Source organism: Scyliorhinus torazame, chromosome 14, assembly GCF_047496885.1.
Source record: "Scyliorhinus torazame isolate Kashiwa2021f chromosome 14, sScyTor2.1, whole genome shotgun sequence".
In the NCBI taxonomy this organism is placed as follows: Eukaryota; Metazoa; Chordata; class Chondrichthyes; order Carcharhiniformes; family Scyliorhinidae; genus Scyliorhinus; species Scyliorhinus torazame.
Genome location: NC_092720.1, coordinates 203,786,790 through 203,811,845, shown reverse-complemented (window position 1 = coordinate 203,811,845; position 25,056 = coordinate 203,786,790). Strand labels below are relative to the sequence as shown.

At 46.3% G+C, this 25,056-nt stretch overlaps 1 protein-coding gene across 2 annotated transcripts in view; it reads right to left on the bottom strand.

The window, feature by feature from the left end:
• Window positions 1-25,056, bottom strand: part of LOC140390360 (ras/Rap GTPase-activating protein SynGAP-like) — a 1,167,003-nt gene that overhangs the window by 98,900 nt on the left and 1,043,047 nt on the right. Inside the window, exon 19 of one of the 2 annotated variants that reach the window (XM_072475455.1) lies at window positions 7,088-7,814. The exons of the other annotated variant lie outside the window; for it this stretch is intronic. Within the exon in view, the coding sequence (XP_072331556.1) occupies window positions 7,731-7,814 (84 nt within the window). The 3' untranslated portion in view covers window positions 7,088-7,730. Of the gene's footprint in view, window positions 1-7,087; window positions 7,815-25,056 lie in introns of those variants that run through there. 2 annotated transcript variants of the gene reach the window in all.

The window sequence follows — 25,056 nt, the reverse complement described above, 5'->3', positions numbered from 1 at the left end:
ACTCTCTCACACACACACACTCGTTATTCGGCGGACCTCTTGGAGGTGACGCTAACCCTTGGGGCTTGTTGTCACAAATGGCAATGCGAATCACACCGGCCAGCCACACACACACAACAAACACAGGGATATTCGAGGTTCAATATTCAATAGTTAATGTCACAATTTCCCAATTCTGCCCACCCCACCAAGATGGCAATTCTGGTGTTCATCCTTGATATGTTGAAACATTCATTGGTCCCCCCCATCTCCCCTTGTAACCTCGTATCTCTAAATTAAATCACCAGCATCTATACTGAAGTGGCCAGGCTCCTCCACCGGAGTCCACTCCCTTCACCTCCTTCCCTGAAACACGAGGGCACCGCACTCCGCAAGGCGATGCTTAAAAACGCCGGCTGATCAGGCAACATTGCATACTCACTTGGCGGAGCAGCATGCTTCCCCTGTGAAAGTCAGCTGTATTCATTCGGAAGCTCTGGTTTTGATCTCTTCTGCCCAGCTAGAATGGATTGGACACCGGGTCCGCGCCTGCTATATACACTTTGCCCCATCTGAGACCCCTGGCTGGCGGTTCGAGTTCAAATCAAGGATTGGGGTTTGTGTTGGAAATGCTTGAACGTGCACGACTGGATTCAAAACGTACCCTCCTACCCTGAACCTCTCTCCGCCAAGGCTAGGCAAAAGCTGCCCAGCTGCAGCAAGAATCTGGCCACACGTCTATCGTCCCGCTGGGAACTTCTGTTACACATCACCACCTCCGCCGCCGTCTGATCAAAATAATTCAATGTAAATCTTCTCCTCATGGTGCCATGGTTACTGAACACGCAGTGAAAGAAAGATTTGCTTTAATATAGCACATTTTCACAACAGCATTTAAAGACAAGGAAGGCCTCAAGGAAGGTTTCAAAGAAAAACAGAAAGTACTGGACAATCTCAGCGGGTCTGACAGCATCTGTGCAGAGAGAAGGGAGCTAACGTTTGGAATCTGGATGACAAGCTGGAGAACTGGAAATAGGATCCGATTTAGACTGTGGGCTGGGAGCTGTGGCGCAGTGGGGCTGGATAGAAGACCAGCGATAGGTGGATAGTACCAAAGATGTCGTGGTCAAAAAGATAAACGAGGTGATAATGACGAAGAAGGGTCGACGCACTTTATTTACATTGGGTTAAACAACTTCAGACTGAACTCTCTCCTCCACCTTCACCCGATGTTTTATTCCTATCAATTTATCTTCATTTCTTCCATTGATCCGTCCCCCCCCCCATCCCCCCACTCCACTTGGGCCACCTGTTCCTAGTTGCCCTTTAAGAAGTCTTACAACACCAGGTTAAAGTCCAACGGTGAGTCACCTGATGAAGGAGCTGCGCTCCGAAAGCTAGTGATCCAAACAAACCTGTTGGACTTTAACCTGGTGTAGTAAGACTTCTTACCGTGCTCACCCCAGTCCAACGCCGGCATCGCCACATCATAGTTGCCTTTTGACACACTGCTCACCTTTGTTCTGCTATTCACACATTCCAATCTCTTTATGTGCCGCTATCAGCACCCTTCTCAGCCTTAATCATCCCCATGTACATCTTTTTGTCTTTCTGTTCACGACCTCTTTGTCAATCTCTACCTATCGCTAGGCCTCTATCCAGCCCCATTGCTGCCCCCCCCCCCAAATCAGCAGTATAAATCTGACCCTATTTCCAGTTCTCTCCAAAAGTATATATATACTTTTACAAAGAGTCAGCTACAGTCGAAACGTTCGCTCCCTTCTCTCCCTACAGATGCCGTCAGACCTGCTGAAATTATCCAGTATTTTCTGTTTTTGTTTCTGATTCCAGCATCCGCAGTCATTTGTTTTTACGAGGGCCTCAGTTTAATATGTTATCTGAAAGGTGGTGGCTCTCACAGCGCAGCACTCCCTCAGCTCTGCAACTGGATTGCCAGCCTCAGTTCTGTGCAATTATGCAGCCAGGATCTTTGAAGACTTTAAGACTATAAAGGGGCCTGGCCGAGCTCGGGTACCGATTCTCTAGCACATGTTTATCCCCTCCGCAAAAAAGGAAAGAGAACATTGTTCACTAATACATTCACAGACTGAAAAACATCCCATTCGGAGACATGCGGAGCGCCGGAGATTGTTGAGGTGGACGGGAGGGGCTAATCCCCACTCTGGAAGAATTCTAAACGAATGAAGACCACCGAAGGTCGGCATTTTTAATCTAATTCGCCTGTTGGGGAACTAAAAGGGTTGTTGCAACGTTTCCTTTGACACACACAATGAAATTTAGCGGAGATTGAGGATAGGCGGGTTGTAAAAGTGGCTTTTCATCCAATCCCACGGGATTCTTGTCTTGGTGAGTTGCCTTAAAACGATCCCAGAGGGCCCCGAGGTGAAAGAAAAAGGGGACGAGAGCTCAGTGGCGACTCTTCATCAGCTCCAAATTGCTTATTAAACATTTAAAACCAACACACCATGGACCTCAGGATGTGCCACAATATAATGGAGTGCTTTTTGAAGTGTAGTCACTGTTAGAATGTAGCCAATGCAGTGGCCAATTGTGGACAGCAAAGTCCCGCAATACTTTTAGGTAATCTGTTTTATATGATATTGGGGGAGGATTAAATATTGACCAGGGTACGAGGGATAACCCCTGCTCCTGTTTGGAAATTGTGACATCGGATCGTTTGTCCTCAGTTGATATCTTATTTAAGAGACAGCACCGCCGACAGTGTGGGACTCTCAGTACTGCATTTAAAGTGTCAGCCTAGATTATGCAGCGGGGCTTAAACCCTGATTTGCTGACTCAGAGGATTCACAGAGCCACAACTGACAGCTCGATGGTAAAAATCAACCTCCATCAGACCCATTTCTGTTGTTTTCATTGTCTACTAGCCGCAGCCATTGTGGTGGTTCAATTTCTTCCCCCTTCTTACTGTCAAACAACAAGGTTGGAGGGTCAATTGTCTTTTCATCTCTTCTAAAGCTACTGCCATACATTTGCAAATCATCCTCCGGACAGCACTGGGTAGCCTCTGCTACCTCACCCACCTGCCAGTCTTCACCTGGAAGCCTGGCCAGCATAAGTGACAGCAGACTATTCAACCGTGAAGGCATTACTCCAGGACCCGACGCTCTGCTCACCTGATTTAGACGCGCCCACATTTTTCAGCAGGAATCATCAAAATCAAGACTGATGCCCTTAAAGGGACTTCAATCTCAGCCTTGAGGCACTGCATTCCCCTCTTCCTACCTCATCTCTCCCCAATTAAAAGCAGTTCATTCAGGAGAGTCTGAAGATCCAATCAGTGAAGAGGCACATGGCTCTCACACTCATTGAAGAATAACCTTATCACTCATCAATTGAAGATCATCCCTCTTACTCGCCCATTGAAGACCATCCCTCACACCCATTGAAGAAGTTCCCTCTCACTCGCCCATTGAAGACCATCTCTCACTCACCAATTGAAGACCATCCCTCTTACCCATTGAAGACCATCCCTCTTACTCACCCATTGAAGACCATCCCTCTTACTCACCCATTGAAGACCATCCCTCTTACTCACCCATTGAAGACCATCCCTCTCACTCACCCATTGAAGACGTTTCCTCTCACTCGCCCAATTGAAGACCATCCCTCTTACTCACCCATTGAAGACCACCACTCTTGTTCATCCATTGAAGAGCAGCCTTCTCACTCACCAATTGAAGACCATCCCTTTCACTCACCAATTGAAGACTATCCCTCTCACTCACCAATTGAAGACCATCCCTCTATTTCACCAATTGAAGAACATCCCTCTCACTCACCAATTGAAGACCATCCCTCTATTTCACCAATTGAAGAACACCCCTCTCACTCACCAATTGAAGACCATCCCTCTCACTCATCCATTATAGCACCTCCTTTTAGCTTGCCCAGAGGAGATTAATTTTCTAACTGCCCCATTGAAGAACATCCATCTGGAAGTTCCTGAATCTCCAGTTAAGCCTGTGAAATGTGCTAAAAGTCCACTTTATCTAATTCCCCCTTTATCCTTATCAGGGTTGCTGTCTTGTTCTCAGGATCAATCTAATTGATCTCTGCAGCCTCTCTAATGCACGACACTGCTAGTTTTCTCTCTCCATTGCAGCAGTTTGAACTGAACAAACTGTTGCAAATGTGGCCTGAGCAGCACATCATAATCATTGCTATTCTACTGTTAGAGGTGTGTATTCCATCCTGTGGTAGAATCACACCGAATCTGCAGCATTGAAACAAGTCATTTGTTCCAACTAGCCTTTCCAGAGTTTATGCTCATCACAAGTTTTCTCCAAATGTTACATCTAACCCCATCAGCACGATCTTCTGTTTGTTTGTCCCTCACGTGTTTATCCAGCTTCCCCCTTGAAGACATCGATACGAGTTGCCTCACTCCCACCTTCCAACCACAAATTAAGTGAATCAATCTCTGCAGAATTCCCGATTGGATTTATTACTGACTGACTTCCATTTATGGCCCTTGGCTTTTGGAAAGCCTCACAAGTGGAAATGTCTTCGCTACATCTACTCGATCAAACCCTTACATAACCTTAAGCAAAAATTATGTCAGGACATCCACCCTTCAGCTTTCCAAATGAAAAGAGCCCCATTTGTTCTGTCTTCTCTGCTAGTTATAACCTCTCAATTCTGGTAACATCCATGTGGATCTTTCTTTTTTGTACATTCCTCAGTCCTTCTGAATCCTTTTTATAATAAGGAGACAAATGGTTCTTTAAAAACATTGTTTTGCTCTATTGTTTAGACTTTGAGTGTGATGATTCAACCATTTGCTGTCAGACCTTATTCTAGGTTTTAATTCAATTCTGCTCGCCCCAGTTTATGACGCAGCCCTTTTCAACTAATTGTTTTGCACTCAGCAGTGTTCAATTTCATCTGCCGTTTCTCTACCCAAATACATAACCTATCTATATCCCAAAGCTAATCTTTTTAGTTCATTTTTTTCTGGGAGGGCTCCAAACAAGTGGTTTTGACAGGTGCCACAGAAGAGACTGCGTTGAACTCGTTTGGAGGGTGGTGAGGCAATGGAACACAAAAAACAGGGGATAATTGGGATTCACTCAAATTGGAAGGAAATAGATTGTGGTGTTTTCACTAAATTTACTAATGACTGAGATTAAGACAATTACACTCTCCACTTGCTTGGATGAGTGCAGCTCCAACACCACTCAAGAAGCTCGACACCATCCAGGACAGAGCAGCCCTGCTTCATTGGCACCCCTTCCACAAACATTCACTCCCTTCACTACTGATGCACAGTGGCAGCCTGCAAAGTGGCAGCAGTGTGTACCAGCTACAAGATGCACTGCAGGAACTCACCAAGGCTTCTTGGGCAGCACCTTCCAAAACCACGACCACTACCATCTAGAAGGACAAGGGCAGGGGATACATGGGAACACCACTACGTGGAGGCCCCCCTCCAAATCACTCACCACCTTGACTTTGAAATATATCAGCTGTTTCTTCACTGTCACTGGGTCAAAATCCTGGAACCCCCTCCCTAACAGCACTCTGGGTGTATTTATACCACAGGGACTGCAGCGGTTCAAGAGGGCAGCACCTTCTCATGGGCAATTAGGAATGGGTGATAAATGCTGGCCTAGCCAGCAACGCCCACATCCCATCAATTAATTTTTAAAAATTGAGAGCCGTATATCCAAGTTTGCCGATGACACAAAGATTGATGGTACAATAAGTAGTGTAGACGGCAGTGTAAAAATACAAAGAGACATTAATAGATGATATGACCAAGAAAGGAGAGACCCCAGTATTATTCAAATAGTCAAAATTCAGGGACAGTGGCGACCCAAAGATATTTTGGAGTGCATGTACAAATATCATCAGTATGTAGTAAGTAGCTCCAAAATGTAATCAAAAGGCTAATGCAACGTTAGTCCTTATAACTAGAATGCAGCATATAAAAGGACAAGATGTTTCCTTATAGCTGTATGAAAGCTGAGATCACATTTGGTACAGTTCCGCGCACTGTACCTTGGTAAAGATATATTCGACTTTGGAATGCATTCAGCACAGATTCGACTGAATGTCACCAGTGGGTCAAGTGTCAGATTATGAAGAGGGATTTACAGGTTTCTAACTCTTTTGATGGAAACCAAATAAACTAAATTAAATAAACTGAGGAACAAATTAGAAGGGGCAGCTCCTTGAAGTGATACTGCCTTAAATAAAAACAAATCACAAATGAAACTTAAAACATTGAAGTAAAATGCGATTGAAAGGGTCAATAAAACACCACAACCCCTGTGGTGCCCAGTGGGCATGGAAGGCCTCAATGGTGCCCGTGGACACCGCATGCTCCCTCTCCAGGGACACAAGACCGTAAATGCAGTCGCGGTAGAGGGGCAGACAGTCGGGCCGGACACCCCTTCAGTTGCCCGCTGCCTGGACCTGTTTATGGCAAGTTCGGCCAGGTTCTCCTCCCTCCCCACATCTCTGCGCACCGGATTTTACAGGTTTCTATTCTCCCTGGAACACAGGAAGTTTAAGCAGTAATCGGACTCATTTTAAAAGGAGTTTATAGGGTACATTTTATGTTGGGGGGGGGGGGGGGGTTGTGTGTGGTGTGGGTGGGGCGGTTGGGGGAATGTAGGATAAGGGGACATAATCAGAGTTAGGCCATTCAGGAGGAAAGCTAAGAAACATTTCTGCCCGCAAAAACAAAAAGATGTGGCGGAAGCAGAAAACATCCACACCCACAAAAAAAGAGGGAGATTGCAGATCGGTGACACATTTCACATCAATAATGTTCAGGCAGACAAGGGTATGGAGATATAAGGCAGGGTGGATACAGTGAAGATAGAAATCTGGGGTAATGGCGGGACAAGTTTGAGGGTTAGAAAGGGCCTAATTATTGTCTCAACAAAATAATAAATTGATTTCGGGGGAGGGCGGGAGGAGTTGTAATTTCCAGAAGGCCGGAGTCTAGTTGAGGGAGGAGGCCGCGGTTTTATTTTGATGGTTGTTGACACACAGGACAGTGGAGACTTGGGAGCGAGCTAAAGAGGCTGGAAAGATGACGACTGCAAGACAGAGAGAGTAAAAGGTTACGTTTTTGCTTTATTAAAGGTCATTCTGTCACCACACCCCCATACAACACAACAATAGAAGCATCAGATAGCATCCCTGGTAGCATCACGGCAACCAGGAATATATGTTAAACTATGTACAGTACATATCGTTATGTTATTTACAATACAAACAACATTCTCTTAATTACACGTGTGGGGAGAAAAAATTAAACATATATACACATTTATATACGTATAAATATTTTGATTTTATGGGGTTAGGAGCGGGATTAATTACAAAGTCGGCATTTAAAATGGATAAATCGAGGACCTGAAAAATTAACGATTTTGTTTTCTCCTTGTTTAATATATACACACAACAACATAAACCGGTACAATCACTTCCTTCAACATTATTCTGGCAGTGGTTACTATAGCAACAGAGATTATATTCACATGATACAAACGTCAAATCATGTTGGAGCCATGCCTGTGGTTACTTTTTTTGTGTTTTCAAGTTTTAAAACGTTATTTATTTATTCATGGCTATTGATTGTCGACTCAAGATTACGTCGATATTGAAGTTACTCTCTTTTCGTTTTGAAATATATATATATTTTGTTGGTTTGTTTGTTTCTCTCTTTCTGTGTGTGTGTGTTTGTGTGTCTATGGCTATCGGAATGCCCCGTAAGTCAACGGGAGAAGACGACTATGACTCCGGGCTGTTCTTCCAACTCTGTGCCCCGTTTCTGAAGGCTATGGATCGAAAGATGGGCGAGTGTGAATCGGCCGCGTTAACAAAAACGATTAAAACCCCCAAATCACACCCTCTCACGCCACCCCACCCAACCACCCAAACCCTCCCACGTCCACCAACCCCCCAACCCCCCCCCCCAAAAAAAAACCTTTCTCACCCCCTTTAGCGCCCAACAAAAGATCATAAATAAATAAAAGACATTTCTGGGTGCCACGAGGTTTCAATGGTGGGGAGGGGGAGGGTGAAGTTGAGTTGAGAAGCAAGTTGGGGGGGATCTTGATTGTACAGTGAAATCTCAGACCCCCTCCACCGCCCCTTCCCCCCCCCCCCCAACAAAACACACACACAATCAAGTGCCCTTGCCACCTGACGAGGCAGCATTTCGAAGTGTACTTGGTGCTATAATATTTCAAATCAATGTTCCCATGGGTTTTAAGGAGAGATTGTTATGTGTGTGTGTTGAGGGCGGGGGGGGGGGGGGCATGAAATTGGACATGGGTGGACCACCTATTTTACTGTTAGACAATCCTGGTGTGCTGTGTTGGCAACGCTAGGGAACGCAATTCCCTTCACCGCCCCCCACCACCCCCCCCCCCAAGTAAATATTTAATCTCAGTCAACCTCTCTCTTTTCTCCACACCAATATTTTATATGATATAGATATCGTTTCCCACACCCTGCCTGGGCCCCAGGCTTAGCAGGGGAGGCTTCCAGACGGTCGGTCCTAAGTGCTGCAATCGGGTTACAATCGGATGAGACAAGTGGAGTCAAGGGACCGGCCCCACATTCTGCTCCAGAGGGATGTCCCACCGCCCCGCCGTGACAAGGGTGTTCCTCCCAGCTTTCTCACAGTGCTCTCTCTCCACCTCTCACCAGAGGAATAAGGCTAACTTGGTGCTAAAATAAAAGGCGAGCAAAAGGGACGGTGGACCCCCGGCTTCAGGACGACTCCCTCTCAAAATGTGAATCCTACCATCAGTATGGGCTGGCCAAAAGCACGGGGCCCTATGATTGTCAGTCGCACTTTTGTTTAAATATAAACTCTTTGTCAAGATAGCCCCATGCTCTGATCGGAGGGAAGGGAAGATATGTTTGGGCTGGGGTGTGGGGATTTTCACAGTTATTTCATTGCATTGTTAATGTAAGCCTACTTGGGACACTAATAAAGATTATTCACGCGGCTGGCGCAGATCAAGCATTTGCGGGATGGGAAATGTGTCATATTAGATCTCGTACCGCATGGTGTGGGTGGGTGCATAGCCAGGCAGAGTCCGAGCAGTGACTGGGGAATCTCTCACGAATACTCACTTCCAGCGTTCCTCCCCCATATCCCACAAATAGTTTATTTTTTTAATATAGAAGCCTTTATTGCCTGCCTTCTCCTGACGGCAATGTTTGTTGCTGGGACACAGATCCAAGAGAAGAGGACTTCCCATCCTGCCTCCTCCCATCTGCCACTTTGCCCTCTCCTCAAGCTCCCAAAATGCTTAACTTGGTGGGTCAGCCAGGGCAGTAACTGCTGGTCATATATTTGTTTTTAATAGGACATCACAGCCACTACCCCCTCCTCCCCCGCTGCTCACACCCTACTATCCCCCCGTCACTTACCCCCACCATCCCTCTCACTATCCCCCTCACCTCCATTATCCCCCTCATTCCCCCCCACCAACCCCCTCACCCCACCCTCCCTCGATCCCCCCTCAACCCCACTATCCCTCCCACATCCCCACTATCTCCCTCACCGCTAGTATCACCCCTCACTCCCAATATCCCCTTCAACCCAATAATCCCCCTCACCCCCCCTCACCCCCACCCCCAAAACACCCACACTGACCCCAGCAGAAACTTTGACCGACTTTGTTAGTTGTGTGGGGGAGAACCTACAGGTTACCTTCGCAAATCCTTCCCATCACACCTCCCCCTTCAGAAAAACAACACCCACCCCAGCTAACAGCACAAAGTGGGAGTAAATCCTGGGGTCTTCCTATTCTTTACAGCTGGACAGTGTTAGTTAGGGGGAGGTGGAAGGCCGGGGGGGGGGGGGGGGGGAGTCGAGGGGGGATTCATGTTAATTTTGACTGTCACAACACTTATGTTGCCAGGTTGGGTGCAAAGGGGAGTGGGAGAGGCATTGCATGGCCAGGGGGTCTTCAAAGCTCATGGTTCTTCAGGAAGCATTTTTTAGATGCAATTTGATCTCGCCAGCCCCGCCAGAAACCTGTCAATCTTGCCCCTGTGACCTGTGAGCGGTGATTAGAAAGATGAAGTTGGCGCTATGTTTATTGGGCACATCAGTAGGAATCGGCTGTGTTACCTCCCACTCACTTTAAGCAAGGTACCACCTGCACTTATTTGTCACAATGCGATCATTATGACCTTCCTAGCTTGCTAGCCATATTTCTGTGTGGGAAGTGGGAAAGGGCATATTGTATTGTGGATTAGTTTGGTGCCCAAGGACTGGTGGGAAATGGCAAGGGCAAGAGTTGAATTGCGGGCGGAAAGGGAACTGTCTACCATAGCCAGGCCGCTCTGCTAACCAAACAGGAGCTGGTGCAGATGGCGCTGTTAATCCAACACTTCTAGTACTGTTAAGGAGCCTCCAGAAAATAAAGATTAATCTTCATGCTGTGAGCAACGTAGGAGTTTTTAAAAAAACCTTAGAGGAATTCAAATTAACTGTTTTATTTTCTGCTTCTCCTAGAGTGAGCTAGGAGGAAAAGCTTTATCGTCCACAACCTGGTGGAATACATTTAAGGAGGAATCCAGCTGAAAGCTAACTGATCTGCCTGGCATGCCCTCGGTATCCACAGAATCCCTACAGTGCAGAAGGAGGCCATTTGGCCCATCTAGTCTGCACCGACCCTTTGAAAAAGCGCCCTACCTAGACCCATTCCGCAGCCTATCCCATAACCCCACTTAATTTATACATCTTTGGACACCAAGGTGCAATTTAGCATGGCCAATCTACTTAACCTGTACATCTTTGGACCGCGGGAGGAAACCAGAGCATCTGGAGGAAACCCACGCAGACACGGGGAGAACGTGTAAACAGACAGTCACACAAGACCAGAATCTAACCCGGGTTCCTGCTGCTGCGAGGCAGCAGTGCTAACCACTGTGTTACCATGTCGTAGACTGAGGATTCACTGCTTCATCACTAAAAGTTAGTGATGCCAATGGTGTGGATCTGTGTCAGTTAGTTTGACAGTTTGAAAACCAAAAGGTGTAATTGCTCTGACCTCTTCTGATTAATCAGAGGCTTGTTGCTCTTATCAGATCCTCCGATCAATTGGAGTTAATTCCTTCCATCGGATCCACGGTCAATGAAAGGGTAACCTTTCTCATGGGCGAATTGGAGGGCAATTGCTCTTACCAGATCCGCGGATGAATAAGAGGATAATAATTGCTCTTATCATGTCAGAGATCAACTATTCTCATTTAATCCTCAGGGTCAATTAGCGTGTGACTGCTTTACTGCGTCCTCAGGCTAAACTGCTCATACCAGATCTTCAGGTCAAATATGACTAAATTCAAGTGTGACCTCAATTGAGGTTAACTGTCCTTACCAGATCCTTGAGTCAATCGAGGCTAACTGCTCTTTCCATAGCTTCAAGTTAGTTGGAGGGTAACTGCCTTTATCAGATCCTTACCAGATATCAGGTCAATTAGAGTGTAATTGCTCTGATCAGATCGTGGGTCAATTAGAAATTAGATCGACTAACCTTCTCCTTAAGAAAGGGGTACACAAATTTGCATGCAAGGCCCTGTGACATTTAAAGTTTGCTAGGCATATCTATTTGGCATTGCTCACAGTCAGGAAATATGCTATTTTCATGAGGTCAGAAATCCTTTATCAATTTAGCTCATGGAACACATTCACAATCTACATGTTTATCAACAAAATTTAAGATCAATCAATATTTTAATTGCAGTGTGCCAAGGATCTTTTTGCAATTTTGAATGTGCCAGGCAGTCTCAGCCAGCAGTTCATGAGCAGCCAATATTTTAAGCATTTGAGTATGTATTGCAGGTCAAACAGGATAAACAGGGTTGGGGTAAACCAGTGAAAAAAAATCAAATGGGATGTTTTGCTCAACTGCTCTGTAAATGTCTGGAAAGGGTCCCAAAATCAGACGCAGAGGGGAAGTATTTAGGGAAGTGATGCACATCTGGATGGCGGGTTTGGACTGTAAGCGGGATGGGGCTACAGTTAGGGAATGGTCTCTGATCGTCAGAAGGACACACAAAATCTTGCTGCTGCTTTTGTGCTTCCAGCTTATACTTTAAAGATATACCCTGCAATTCCAAGGATATTGCCATCATTAATGTGACTGCCCTCTTGGGTGTTCTGATCCAACTTGGAGAATAATTGTCAGAAAGATTGTCAGAATGATATATAGGGTTAAATTATGAAGGGAACACTAGACTGGTATTCCCTTCAGCATAGACGATCTAATTGAGGTGTTTATGCTGGTTAAAGGAATGGATCATCTGGTTAGGAGCAAAATTATTTTTTCTGTAGTGGGTGGGGGAGTTAAGCACAAGGGGCTGTGAACTTAACATTAGAGCGAGGCCATTTAGTGGTGAGGAGGTCTTGAGGCCCAGCGGATAGAGTCCCTACCTTTGAGCCAGAGGCTCTGGGTTCAAAGCCCACCCCATGAGTCATAAGAGTTTTACAGCACAGAAAGTGTCCCTTCAGCACATCGTGCTTGCTTGGGCCATCAAGCACCTATTGATTCTAAAACGATTTGATGGCTTGGAAGGTGCGTTGATAATGCGCCCAACAGATTGAGTATCAACCTGCAAAATCCTTCCAATGGAAGGCGATCGGGGAGGGGGAGGGGGGGGGGGGGGGAAGAGAGACTCCTGGTCCACCATGCTTCATGAGGCGTGGCGCCCCCTCAAGCTATACATCCCCGGCGACAGGCTGGCGACCGGTTCCAGGAAAAATATTAGCTATAGAAACAGCCTTTGTGCATCAGTAGGGGCGGGAAAAGCAACAACATTTAGCAGTGGAGTCAGAAAACACTTCCTCAAACAATGGGTAATGGAAATCCAGAAATGCTGTCAAGGTTTGGGGCTGAATTAAACGTTTCTAAACTGGGATTGGGATTCCTTGTTGGGAAAATGCGATAATGAGCAAAGGCAGGTAAATGGTTTTTATCAGCCATGACCTAATTGAATGAAGGAAACGGGATGGGAAGGGCTAAATGTTCGACTCCTGTTCCTATATTCTTGATTCATAGAATCCCTACAGTGCTGAAGGAGGCCATTTGGCCCATCAAGCTCCAAAAGACTCACAGTCCCTCCCTAACCCTGCAATCCCACCTAACCTTTTGGACACTGAGGAGAAATTTAGCACGGCTAATCCACCTAACCGGCACATCTTTGGGCTGAGGGAGGAAACCCATGCAGACTCGGGGAGATAGGGCACCCCATACAGACTGTCACCCAAGGCCGGAACGAACCCGGGTCCCCTGGCATTGTGAGGCGGCAGTGCTAACCATTGTGCCATTTCGGAATTCTGAGAACTGCCGAACTTTCTAACAGAATCTGACTTGAAAGCAAAGGATTTCAAGTGAAGGCGAGGACCCTGTAAGTCTGATCTTTGAAGATGTATTTATGTGGGATGGGGAAGGGTGAGAGGTAGTTGGCAGGGGACAGCAAACATTTTTACATCTTCATACCGGTGGTTTTCCCGTCCGTTTTAAGGGGTATATTTGTTTGTCTCAGTTGGTTAAAGGTCCAATTCTGTCGCCTCCCCCTCAATTCCCGAAGTGAATGCACTTATTTTAGATTGTTTAAAATATCCCAGAATTTTCCTTAATTTAATTTTTTTTGTAAGATCAACAAAGCACCGAACAACATTGCTCACAGAACGAATCAAACTTTGCGACTGAATGACCCTACCTTACCGGTGAACTCTGTCACTATGGCGATACACAAATTGACAAATGTTTCCCCTGCTGCCCCCCAGACTCCCACTCCCAAAATTGGATTGTGCACGCTTAAGTCGCTGTGATATCCTACACTTAACCGTCTCTGGGGGGCGGGTGGGGTTAAATGGTTTAACGTTAAGAAAAAAAATATTAATAAGAAATTGGTTAAATACATTTTCAGTGACCAGCAGCCAATGGTAACCTCTACGCGAACAAGTGTCACGTTCAAAGAGACGAGGAGTCAAGCAAGCAATTCCCAGTTTGGAATCCTCGAGAACGCGATTGGAGAGTTGCAGCAAATTTGCTGCTCTCAATGTCCCCTCTTCCGCCCCACCAGCCCACGCCTCATCCCTGACTTCACTTGATAGGATTTATGAGAATGTTTTTTCCTGTTTGTGTGTGGAACTCATGGATAAATGCTGCAGAGCTGCACCTTGTCATTGGGGGAGTTGCACTCCACACCTATCCAGTTGTCCTTGTTCTGTGTCTGCTCTGTCACCTCTCTCTTGGAGGCACCGCCAAGGCAGGCTCAAATATCTCCTTCAGGAGGTAATTTACTGTGGGTGAGCCCAGATGATAGGTGCAGTATATTCGGCCGGAGGCAGGGAATGCTATCGTCACCCAATTTATCTCCAGGCCCCATCCAACATGGCCCTCATACTTTCCAATCAATGTCAGTGGTGGCTCTCAACTCTGAAGCAATGGGCCCCATAGGTTCAAACTCCACTCCAGCAACCTGAGCACAGAATACAGGCTGACACTCCAATTGCAATACCGAGTGCTATATTGTCAGAGGTGACGTCTTTCGGGTTAAGACGATAAACCGAAGCTCTATCTGCCCTTACAGAGAGACTGAGAAACATCACAGAGCACTATTTTGAAGGAGACCGGTGAGGCGGAGGGTGCGGGTGGTGTTGGGGGTGGGGGGTGGGATTGGATGTCGGGAAGTGTGGGATGGGGAATATGTGTTGGAGGGTGTTGGTGGTGCGCAGTGGGGAGTATTGCTGGTGTGGGGTGAGGGGTGTCTTATGGATGGGGAGTGTTGCGGGGTGGTGGGTGTTGGGGTGGGAGGGGTTTGGGGGTGCGGGGATTGTTGGGGTGAGTGCTGGGGGTGGGGTTAGGGGCATGGGATTGGGGGGGGGGGGTCGGTTGTGGAATTGCAGGGTGTGGGGCTGTTGGGGTGGTGTTGGGGGCATGGGGCTGTTGGGGTGGTGTTGGGGGCATGGGGCTGTTGGGGTGGTGTTGGGGGCATGGGGCTGTTGGGGTGGTGTTGGGGGCATGGGGCTGGAGGTTGTTTGGTGCGTGGTGTTGGTGCAGGCTGGGGGGTGTTAGGGTGTGGGCTGGGGGAGGTTTTGGATTGTGGGGGGTGTTAGGATTGCGGGCTGGGGCTGTGTGGTGTTGGGTTAGGGGGGTGTTGGGGGCGCTAGGCGTTGAGACAGGGCTCATGGGTGTGGTGAGGGGGACAGAAGATGCTGTTCCCCCTGGTGTTCCTCAATGAAAAGATGATTATCTAGTAATTAGCACATTGTTTGTGTGCACTACAACTGCAGGAATGTGCTTCAAAAGCTTTGGGATATGCTGCGATTTTGAAAGGTGCTATACAAATGCAAGCACTCCTTTCCTTGTGCGTCACCACTGATCAGGACCAGGAACCCGAACGGATATTTTTCCTTCCCGTCCCTACTCTCGGGCTGCAATGCTGTTAGGTCTCCCACTCACTTCGCACAGATCAAGAGGTCAAAACTGTGCCCGCTGTTCAACTTCTAGGTTTAATTACAAGCTCATTGAACTCTCCAGAGAAACCACCTGAAAGGACTGAACAATCCACTGTTTTCTACCCAGACACTTCAGTTTGACTAGATTCACTGCACCAGAAGGCGCAATCTAACTTCAAGAAAGGTAATGCAAAATTGATTTTGATTTTTTTTTAACGTGAACCTCTCTGGATCCACAAACTCCGAAGGAGTGAAGATGATCGATGGTGAATCTCTGGGCGGGATCCCGCTGGGTCATGTGAAATGGGCATTTTTGCACTCCGCTCAATATTACTCTCACTCGCCATGAAAGGAGAGTAAAATCGGGACGGGCGTAAAACTGCCTGATCCTGTCACTTTTCTGTCGGGTGGATTTGAGTAAAATTGGCCCTTTCCATTGATAGAAAGAAGCAGACAGTGAGTGGAGGAAGGAGAAAGTGAGCAAGAAAAACATAGAAAGAGAAAGGAAAAAAGAGATGTAAACATTCACCTGAGATGAAGCAGAGGTAGGCATAAAGAACATAGGAACATAGAACACACAGTGCAGAAGGAGGCCCTTCGAGTCTGCACCGACCCACTTCAGCCCTCACTTCTACCCTATCCCTGTAACCCAATAACCCCTCCTAACCTTTTTGGTCACTAAGGGGAATTTATCATGGCCAATCCACCTAACCTGCACGTCTTTGGACTGTGGGAGGAAACCGGAGCCCCCAGAGGAAACCCATGCAGACATGGGGAGAATGTGCAGACTCCGCACAGACAGTGACCCAGCCGGGAATTGAACCTGGGACCCTGGAGCTGTGAAGCCACAGTGCTCGCCACTTGTGCTACCGTCCTGCCCATATCAAAGTGGCAACCGGTTATACATTCCATCTAACATTCAAATTTATTGAACTTAATTAATATCAGATGGAGAGTATGGGGGGCGGGGGGGGAGGTCGATTTCAAACTCAAATGTCCTTAACGCAGGAAATATGAGAATAGGAGAGATAGACAGAGAGTGTGTGCGCACGCAAGCAAGCGTGCACCTAAACATGAGGAACAGAGAAATGAAACACACATTTGGACAAGGGTGCGGTGGTATTAAAACACAAGGACAGGGCCAGTTCAGAATCTCCACATTCCGATTCACACACTGTTAAATCCCACTCCATTCTGCACTTTTAAATTAGGTAGTCAATACTCCAGATAACAGTGAAGTATTGGGTGAATCCCACAGTGTTTAAAGGTGGTGGATGTCTTTATGGACTCATTGCCGACAGTAAACGCACCTGGCCAGCTACAGCATTATTAAGATAGAGAGCTAAGCTCCTTCTGCACTGCCCCATTAAACGCTCCCAGCTCATAGATAGTGCAGGCAAGATACAAAGTATTGCTCACTCTAAAGAGTTCCTTTCACAAGACCAGATAAGGTACGGCACAGGTCAGATAGAATCATGGAATGGTTACAGATCGGGGGAGTCCACCATCCAATTGAAAACCTTGATGGAGCATCTGGCCAATCTGCTAGGCAGCGCATTCCACGTCCTCACCACTCGCTGCTTAAAAGGGGCTTTTCTCATTTCGCCCTGTAGCTCTTTTGCCAATCAGCCTAAATCGCTTCTCGACCCTTTCCACCAATGGCAACAGTTTCTCTCTGTCTACCCTGTTTAGGCCCCTCAAGGATTTGAACATCTCCATCAAATCTTCTTTCAACCTTTCTCTTCTTTAAGAACAATCCCTAGCTTCTCCAATCTATCCATGTTACTGAACTCCCACAAACGTGCAATAATTTTTGTATTTGTTTCTGCACCCACTCTATCGCACAGACATCCTTCCTGAAGTGCTCCAGTTGAGGCCACACCAACGTTTAATAAACGGTTGTCATAACTTCCTTGATTTCATACTCTATGCCTCATAACCAGAATCCTTATGTATTTTTTTAGCTGTTTTCTCAATCTGCACTGGCACATTCGGCGATATTTGTCAATGTACTTCTACCCCAAGGCCCCACTGCTCCTGAAATCCCTTTAGATTTGTATCCTTTATTTTAGATTGCCTCTCCTCTTTCTGAGTAAAGCTCCCCCTCAATTGCAGATTAAACAATTTCAGGTCAGGTCCAGCGCTAGTTTTAAATACAGAGTAAAACTTCCAATGAACAATCTCATAAACGCTCGAATAAAACATTCAGCATGTGGAGATAAACTCCCCTGCACACATTCTAGAAATAATCCCAGGTAAGTGCAACATGCAGTACTTACTGAATAAAGGTCCCTCTACACTGCTACAATCAGCATCCCCAGGATGTGCACAGCATGAGTTACAAGAAAGGTTCCTTTAGAAATTCCCATTAAATTCTCTACCGTCAGGCAGAATACAGGTTAGTTATGGAATAAAGCTCCCTCTACACTGACCCCATCAAACACTCCCAGGACAGGTACAGCACGGGGTTAGATACAGAGTAAAGCTCCCTCTACACTGTCCCCATCAAACACTCCCAGGACAGGTACAGCACAGGGTTAGATACAGAGTAAAGCTCCCTCTACACTGTCCCATCAAACACTCCCAGGACTGGTACAGCACGGGTTAGATACAGAGTAAAGCTCCTCTACACTGTCCCATCAAACATTCCCAGGTCAGGTACAGCACGGAGTTAGATACAGAGTAAAGCTCCTCTACACTGTCCCATCAAACATTCCCAGGTCAGGTACAGCACGGGGTTAGCTACAGAGTAAAGCTCCCTCTACACTGTCCCATCAAACATTCCCAGGTCAGGTACAGAACGGGGTTAGATACAGAGTAAAGCTCCCTCTACACTGTCCCCATCAAACACTCCCAGGACAGGTACAGCACGGGGTTAGATACAGAGTAAAGCTCCCTCTACACTGTCCCATCAAACATTCCCAGGACAGGTACAGCACGGGGTTAGATACAGGGTAAAGGTCCCTCTACACTGTCCCATCAAACACTCCCAGGACAGGTACAGCACGGCGTTAGATACAGAGTAAAGCTCCCTCTACACTGTCCCCATCAAACACTCCCAGGACAGGTACAGCACAGGGTTAGATACAGAGTAACGCTCCCTCTACACTGTCCCATCAAACACTCCCAGGACAGGTACAGCACGGGGTTAGATACAGAGTAAAGCTCCCTCTACACTGTCCCATCAAACACTCCCAGGACAGATACAGCACTGGGTTAGATACAGAGTAAAGCTCCCTCTACACTGTCCCATCAAACACTCCCAGGACGGGTACAGCACGAGCTAGATACAGAGTAAAACTTCTTCTGTACTGTCCCATCAAACACTCCCAGGTCAGGTAGCAGTAAAAGTAGGAATAGAGTAAAGCTCCTTCTATACTATACCCTACTGGGACAGCAAAAATAAACTGTACACATCCCCATAAAAATCCCCCATATCATTTATACCATGAGAATGTAACAGAGCAAAGCTCACTCTACTGTCCATCAAACGCTCTCAGGTCAAGGTAAGTATGGATTGGTAAATTAAATTTTATACTGTCCCATAAACACTGCCAAGTCCACAAAACACAGGGTAGACTCAGGGTAGAGTATAATTTCCTCAATTCTGTCACTCAAAGAACTGTCATTCAAAGACAGCATAGATTAGATAAAGAGGAAAGCTTCCTCTGCACAATCCATCAACCATCCCAGGTAAATTACAATATGAGTAAAATGGTGAACCAATTTTCTTCTAAGCTATCCAATCAAACTCCGAGTCAAGTATAGTATGGGTTCCCAACAAATACTCCCAGGACACGTACAGCACGGGTTAGATGCAGAGTAAAGTTCCGATTACATTGTCCCATCAAACATCCCAGTTCAGCTGTCCCAGGTCAGGTGCAGCACGGGGTTAGATACAGAGTAAAGCTCCCTCTACACTGTCCCATCAAACACTCCCAGGACAGGTACAGCACGGGGTTAGCTACAGAGTAAAGCTCCCTCTACACTGTCCCATCAAACATTCCCAGGTCAGGTGCAGCATGGGGTTAGATACAGAGTAAAGCTCCCTCTACACTGTCCCATCAAACACTCCAGGACAGGTACAGCACGAGTTAGATACAGAGTAAAACTTCTTCTGTACTGTCCCATCAAACACTCCCAGGTCAGGTAGCAGTAAAAGTAGGAATAGAGTAAAGCTCCTTCTATACTGTACCCTACTGGGACAGCAAAAATAAACTGTACATATCCCCATAAAAATCCCCCATATCATTTATACCATGAGAATGTAACAGAGCAAAGCTCACTCTACTGCCCATCAAATGCTCTCAGGTCAAGTTAAGTATGGATTGGTAAATTGAGTTTTATACTGTCCCATAAACACTTCCAAGTCAACACAACCCAGGGTTGATTCAGGGTAAAATTTCCTCAATTCTGTCACTCTAAGAACTGTCATTCAAAGACAGCATAGATTAGATAAAGAGAAAAGCTTCCTCTGCACATTCCATCAACCATCCCAGGTAAATTACAATATGAGTAATGGTGAACCAATTTTCTTCTAAGCTATCCAATCAAACTCCGAGTCAAGTATAGTATGGGTTCCCAACAAATACTCCCAGGACACGTACAGCACGGGTTAGATGCAGAGTAAAGCTCCAATTACAACGTCCCTTCAAACATCCCAGTTTAGCTGCAACACATATTGGATACTCAGCAAAGTTCCCTCTTCACTGTCCCATCAAACACTCCCAGGACAGGTACAGCACAGGTTAGATACAGACTACAACTCCCTCGACATGGCAAATCAAAAAGTTACATGGCAGATATAGCATGAGTTAAATGGAAGATAAAAGGCTTTCCACATGGTCCCTTCAAGCACACAAGACTGGTTGGATTAAAAACAAGATATAGCTCTCTCAGCATTGGCTGGTCAAACAAGTCCGGGTCAGGGATAGCATAGGTTAGGAAAAGTGGAATGTTTCCATTGTGACCAATCAAATAGAATAATGTGAGGAGCAGCACGGGGTTAGATACAGAATAAAACTCCCTCTAAACAGTCCCATCAAACATTCCCAAGGTAGGTACAGGATGTGGTGGATAGATAGTAAAGCTCCTCCTACATTGTCCTGTCAAATGCTCTCAGAATAGGTACAAGCATGGTTTAAATATCTTGGGCCAGAGGGGGGCGATTTTCAGGGTGTCAGAAGACTCGGGAATCCAGGAGGAGAAAGAGGCAGACGTTCTGGCCTTTGCTTCTCTGGTAGCCCGGAGATGGATACTATTAGCATGGAGGGACTCAAAGCCCCCGAAGTCGGAGACCTGGCTATCGGGCATGGCGAGCTTCTCTGTTTGGAGAAAATCAAGTTCACCTTGAGAGGGTCACTGTTAGGGTTCACCCGGAGGTGGCAACCGTTCGTCGACTTCTTTGCGAGAAATTAATCGTCAGCAGACGGGGGGGGGGGGGGGGGGGGCGGGGGAGTAGTTTAGATTAGAGTAGGGGGTCAATAAGGGTGGGACCTGTATGAGAGTAAATGGATTTTGCACTATGTTTATGGTTTCATGTATATTGTTTATTTTGTTGTTACTACACCAAAAATACCTCAATAAAATGTTTATTAAAAAAATATATATCTTGGGCCAGACTTTGCTCTCAAATTGATAGCAAGGCTAAAGGTGCTGATTGTTATTGACGCAGAAAAGCTACAGAAACGTCTGATGAGGGACATATGCCCGGTGAAATCCAGATAGCCAGAAGCTGCTGCATCGGTGTTGCACCAATCTCCCATTAGCTTCCTTCAAGATGGTATCTCACTGTGAATGTTGTGAGCTTAAAAACAACAAAATGAAATTTTTACTGTTTTATTTCCTTTTTCCTTTCTGCCTCTTTTCTCTCTCTGCCTCAATCCATTATTTCTTTCGCTCCCTTTATTTCTCTCTTTGCATCTGCTTTCTCCAAATCTAATTGATCTTTTTCTTCTGAGTCCTTGCACGAGTAATTTCACAGCCGTCAACCTGATTGGGTATTGGCTTGCACTATTCACTCAGTTCGCAGAGGCGAGGTTTGCATTGCTGCGCTATAAAATCAACTCCTATTCCAGCAACATGCCACTGAATATATTTTAAAACTTCAAATGTGCTGGTGCCATTAGATGCCGTTTTGACCCTCTACATTATCTTTGTCAAGCGCTTCCATGGTCACTACAGTATGGGTTAGATACAGAGTCCCTCTTAAACATGCTGGAATCTATTATTAAAGTGGTGTTAACGGGACACTGAGAACATCATAATATGTTTAGGCAGAATCAACATGGTTCAATGAAAGGGAAATTGTATTTGACAAATTTATTAGAGATTTTTGACAGTACAGTTCCCCAATTCTTTTTTTTTCAATTAAGGGGCAATTTAGCATAGCCAATCCACCTACCCTGCACCTCTTTGGGTTGTGGAAGTGAGACCCATGTGTCATGTGAGAGTACCCTTTAAGAAATGGGTGTTTAAGAAATGTACCTTTAAGAAATGGCGCTGCTCATGTTACTGGAGTGATGTCAGAGTGTGGGTGGAGCTGAGCTCCACTTCTGCTTTTTGGTTTCAGTTTGAGAAAGAGCTTGGGTGTGTCTGTGTTTTTCAGTGAGCTGAATCTGAAGTTAAAAGTGAGCTGTGCTGCTGTTGATCTCTGCCATCTAAAAACTATCTATGGATCATTTGGTGAATTCAGAAGAAGTATAAATGTTTTCAGTCTTGAATGTAAACCCTGATGTGCTCCTGTTTGGAGGTTTGTTAAGTCTTTTGGATGTTAACAGGACAGCATACAGATTACTTAGTATTGTATTCTTTGGGGGGTGTATTTGATTTACTGGTTGCTAAGATGTTCACTGTTTGTTTTAGAAAGGTTAACTTGAGTTAATAGAATTAACATTGTTTTGTTTTAAAAACCACTGGTCCATTTTCTGCTGTATTACACCTGTAGAGTGAGCCGTGTGCTCCCCATACCACAATCTATTAAAAGTTGTGGGTCAGGTGAACTCCATGATACACTTTGGGATTCTCTAAACCTTGGCCCATAACACATACAGACCCGGGGAGAATGTGCAAACTCCACACGGAGAATGACCCGGGGCAGGGATCGAACCCAGGTCCTCAGCGCCGTGAGGCAGCAATGCTAACCACTGTGCCACCATGCCGCCCACCAAGGGTCCAGTTAACATTGGGCGGGATTCTCTAGCCGTTTACGCTGGCGGGGCGTATGGTCTCGCCGGCGCGCACCCTCATCACATGTTTCGTGGCAGTGAGGGGTGCATTCAACATGAAACCCCGTTGACAACGTCAGGGCCAGAAGATCTTGCTACGAGCGACTGGCAAGCCATCCTCTGCTGTCACAGAGCACGCTGTGGAGGGGGAGGAAAATCCTGCCCATTGTTGATCAAGGGGACCTATTGAAAGTGATGGGCGGGATCTACAGGATCTGCCCGAAAAGCAGCATGGCGCAACATGACCGGTATATTCCGGGATATCCCACTTCCGGGATCTACCCGACTCACCACACCTTGTGAGATCTAATGTGATCTTACGAGACAACGCAATGTAAATCCTGCCCATTGTGGGTGGGATCACTTTCTGGCAAATCTGCATATTAGAGTGAGACAGCTATTCTGACTCTAATCTGAGTTCCAGAGATCTAACCAAGGCATGGGATCTAACTCCCTCACCTTGGACACTTTGGTGAGCACCTTTCAGTGCTGGTCTCCACAAACAGGGATCATTCATGAGGGTTTCTGAGGGGATTGGAAGCCCCCAAGCGCATGCTTTCTGGGCAGAGTGGTACCCTGGCACTGCCGGTGCCACTGGGGCACCCTGGAACTGGCAAGCTGGCACTGCCAAGATGCCAGTTTCTGTATGGCAATGACTGGGCCAGGGCGTGCGAGTTGAAGGTTCGGGGGTCGCATTGGGAGCTTGGGATGCTGCTCTAGTAGTTCTGGCAAGCAGAGCTCCTGAATGCAGAAAACAGGGCCAAGTGCGGCCTCGAAGAGGAGTTCCCCCCTGAGGCCTCGTATCTAACCGGATGGGTGTTAGATAGTGGGGTGTTACCTGGCTAATTTCGTGTGCTAAGTGGCACATAATGGTTATTTACACAAGGTGAAGAGCTCATGGTGTTGGGTACAATAAATTAGCATGTATAGAGAGTTGTTCAATGGAGAAGCAGCAGACACGAATGGGACATTTTAAAATTGGCATCCTGTGAATAGTGGTGGTGGAGGTGTGTGTGTGTGTGGGGGGGGGGGGGGGGGGGGTACCACAAGGACCAGTGCTGGGGCCTTGGCTATTTACAATCCATATTAATGACTTCGATGAAGAGAGTGTATTTGGATGGAAAAGTAAGTTGTTAGGACACAGAGAGGCTGCAAGTGATAGACAGATTAAGTGGGTGGACAATTAGGTGGCAGCTGGGGTATAATGTGGGGAAATGTGAAAGGAAGCATATTTTTAAAATGCTGAGGAACTTTGAAATATTGATGTTCAGAGAGATTTGTGTGTTCTTACACGTAATATGAGCGTGCAGGTATTGCTGCCCATCACAGTAGCTGGTGCAATTAAAATGTCATTAATTAATATATCTAAGATTGAAAGGCTCGTCTCAATAATGGAGGCTCTGAAAATATCATTGATTGTCATAAAAAACCACCTGACACACTATTGTCCCTTAGGGAAGGCAATCTACCACCCTTACCTGTCAGTCTTACATGTGGCTCCAGACCTGAGGCAATGTGGTTGACTGCCCTCTGAAGTGGTCGAGTGGAAGCTTGGGATGGGCAACAAACCTGGCCATGCCAGTAACTCCCACATCCCAACCAAGAATTAAAAAAGGGAATTGGAGATGGCAAATGGCCTGTTGGCCTTTATTGCAAAGAGATTAGAATCTTGCTCCTATTGTTGAGGGCTTTGATGAGTTCTGTACAGTCTTTTGCATATCTAAGGAAGAATACACTTGCCTTGGAGGTGTTGGCTGAAGGTTCACTATGACTCTGGGATGCCAGGGTTGTCACACAATGTGATATTGGATAAATTCTCCCGATACTCTTTGGTGTTTAGAAGCGTAAGAAATTTTAATTTTAATTTCTACGTTTGTGAGAGCTTCTGACAGATTGGACGCTGATACCTTGTTTCTGCTTGCGGAAGAATCTCATCCTGGGGAGTGGCAATCATTTAAGGTTGAGATAAGGAGGAATTTATTCACCAAGTGGGTTGTGAATCGATAGCATTCTATGCCCTCATAAAAAAGCTCAGTTTTTGAGCACATTTGAGGCTGGAACAGATAGGTCTTTCGGGGAAGCAAGGGATATGGGGAGTGGATAGGAAAGTGGAGTTGAAGTCAAACATCAGCCATGATTGTGGGTGGGATTCTCTGATCTCCCAGCTGTGTATTTCTTGGCAGTGGGAGGCGGTGTGCCAGTCGCTGGTGGTGGGAAACTCATGCGCGAGGCTGCGCTGTTGGCGGGATCAGAGAATCTGGAATTCTCCAGCCGCATTGAATGGCAGAGTATGGTCAAGGGGTTACGCGGTCTATTCCAGCCCCTATTACTACATTGTCCCATCAAACACACATAGCTCGT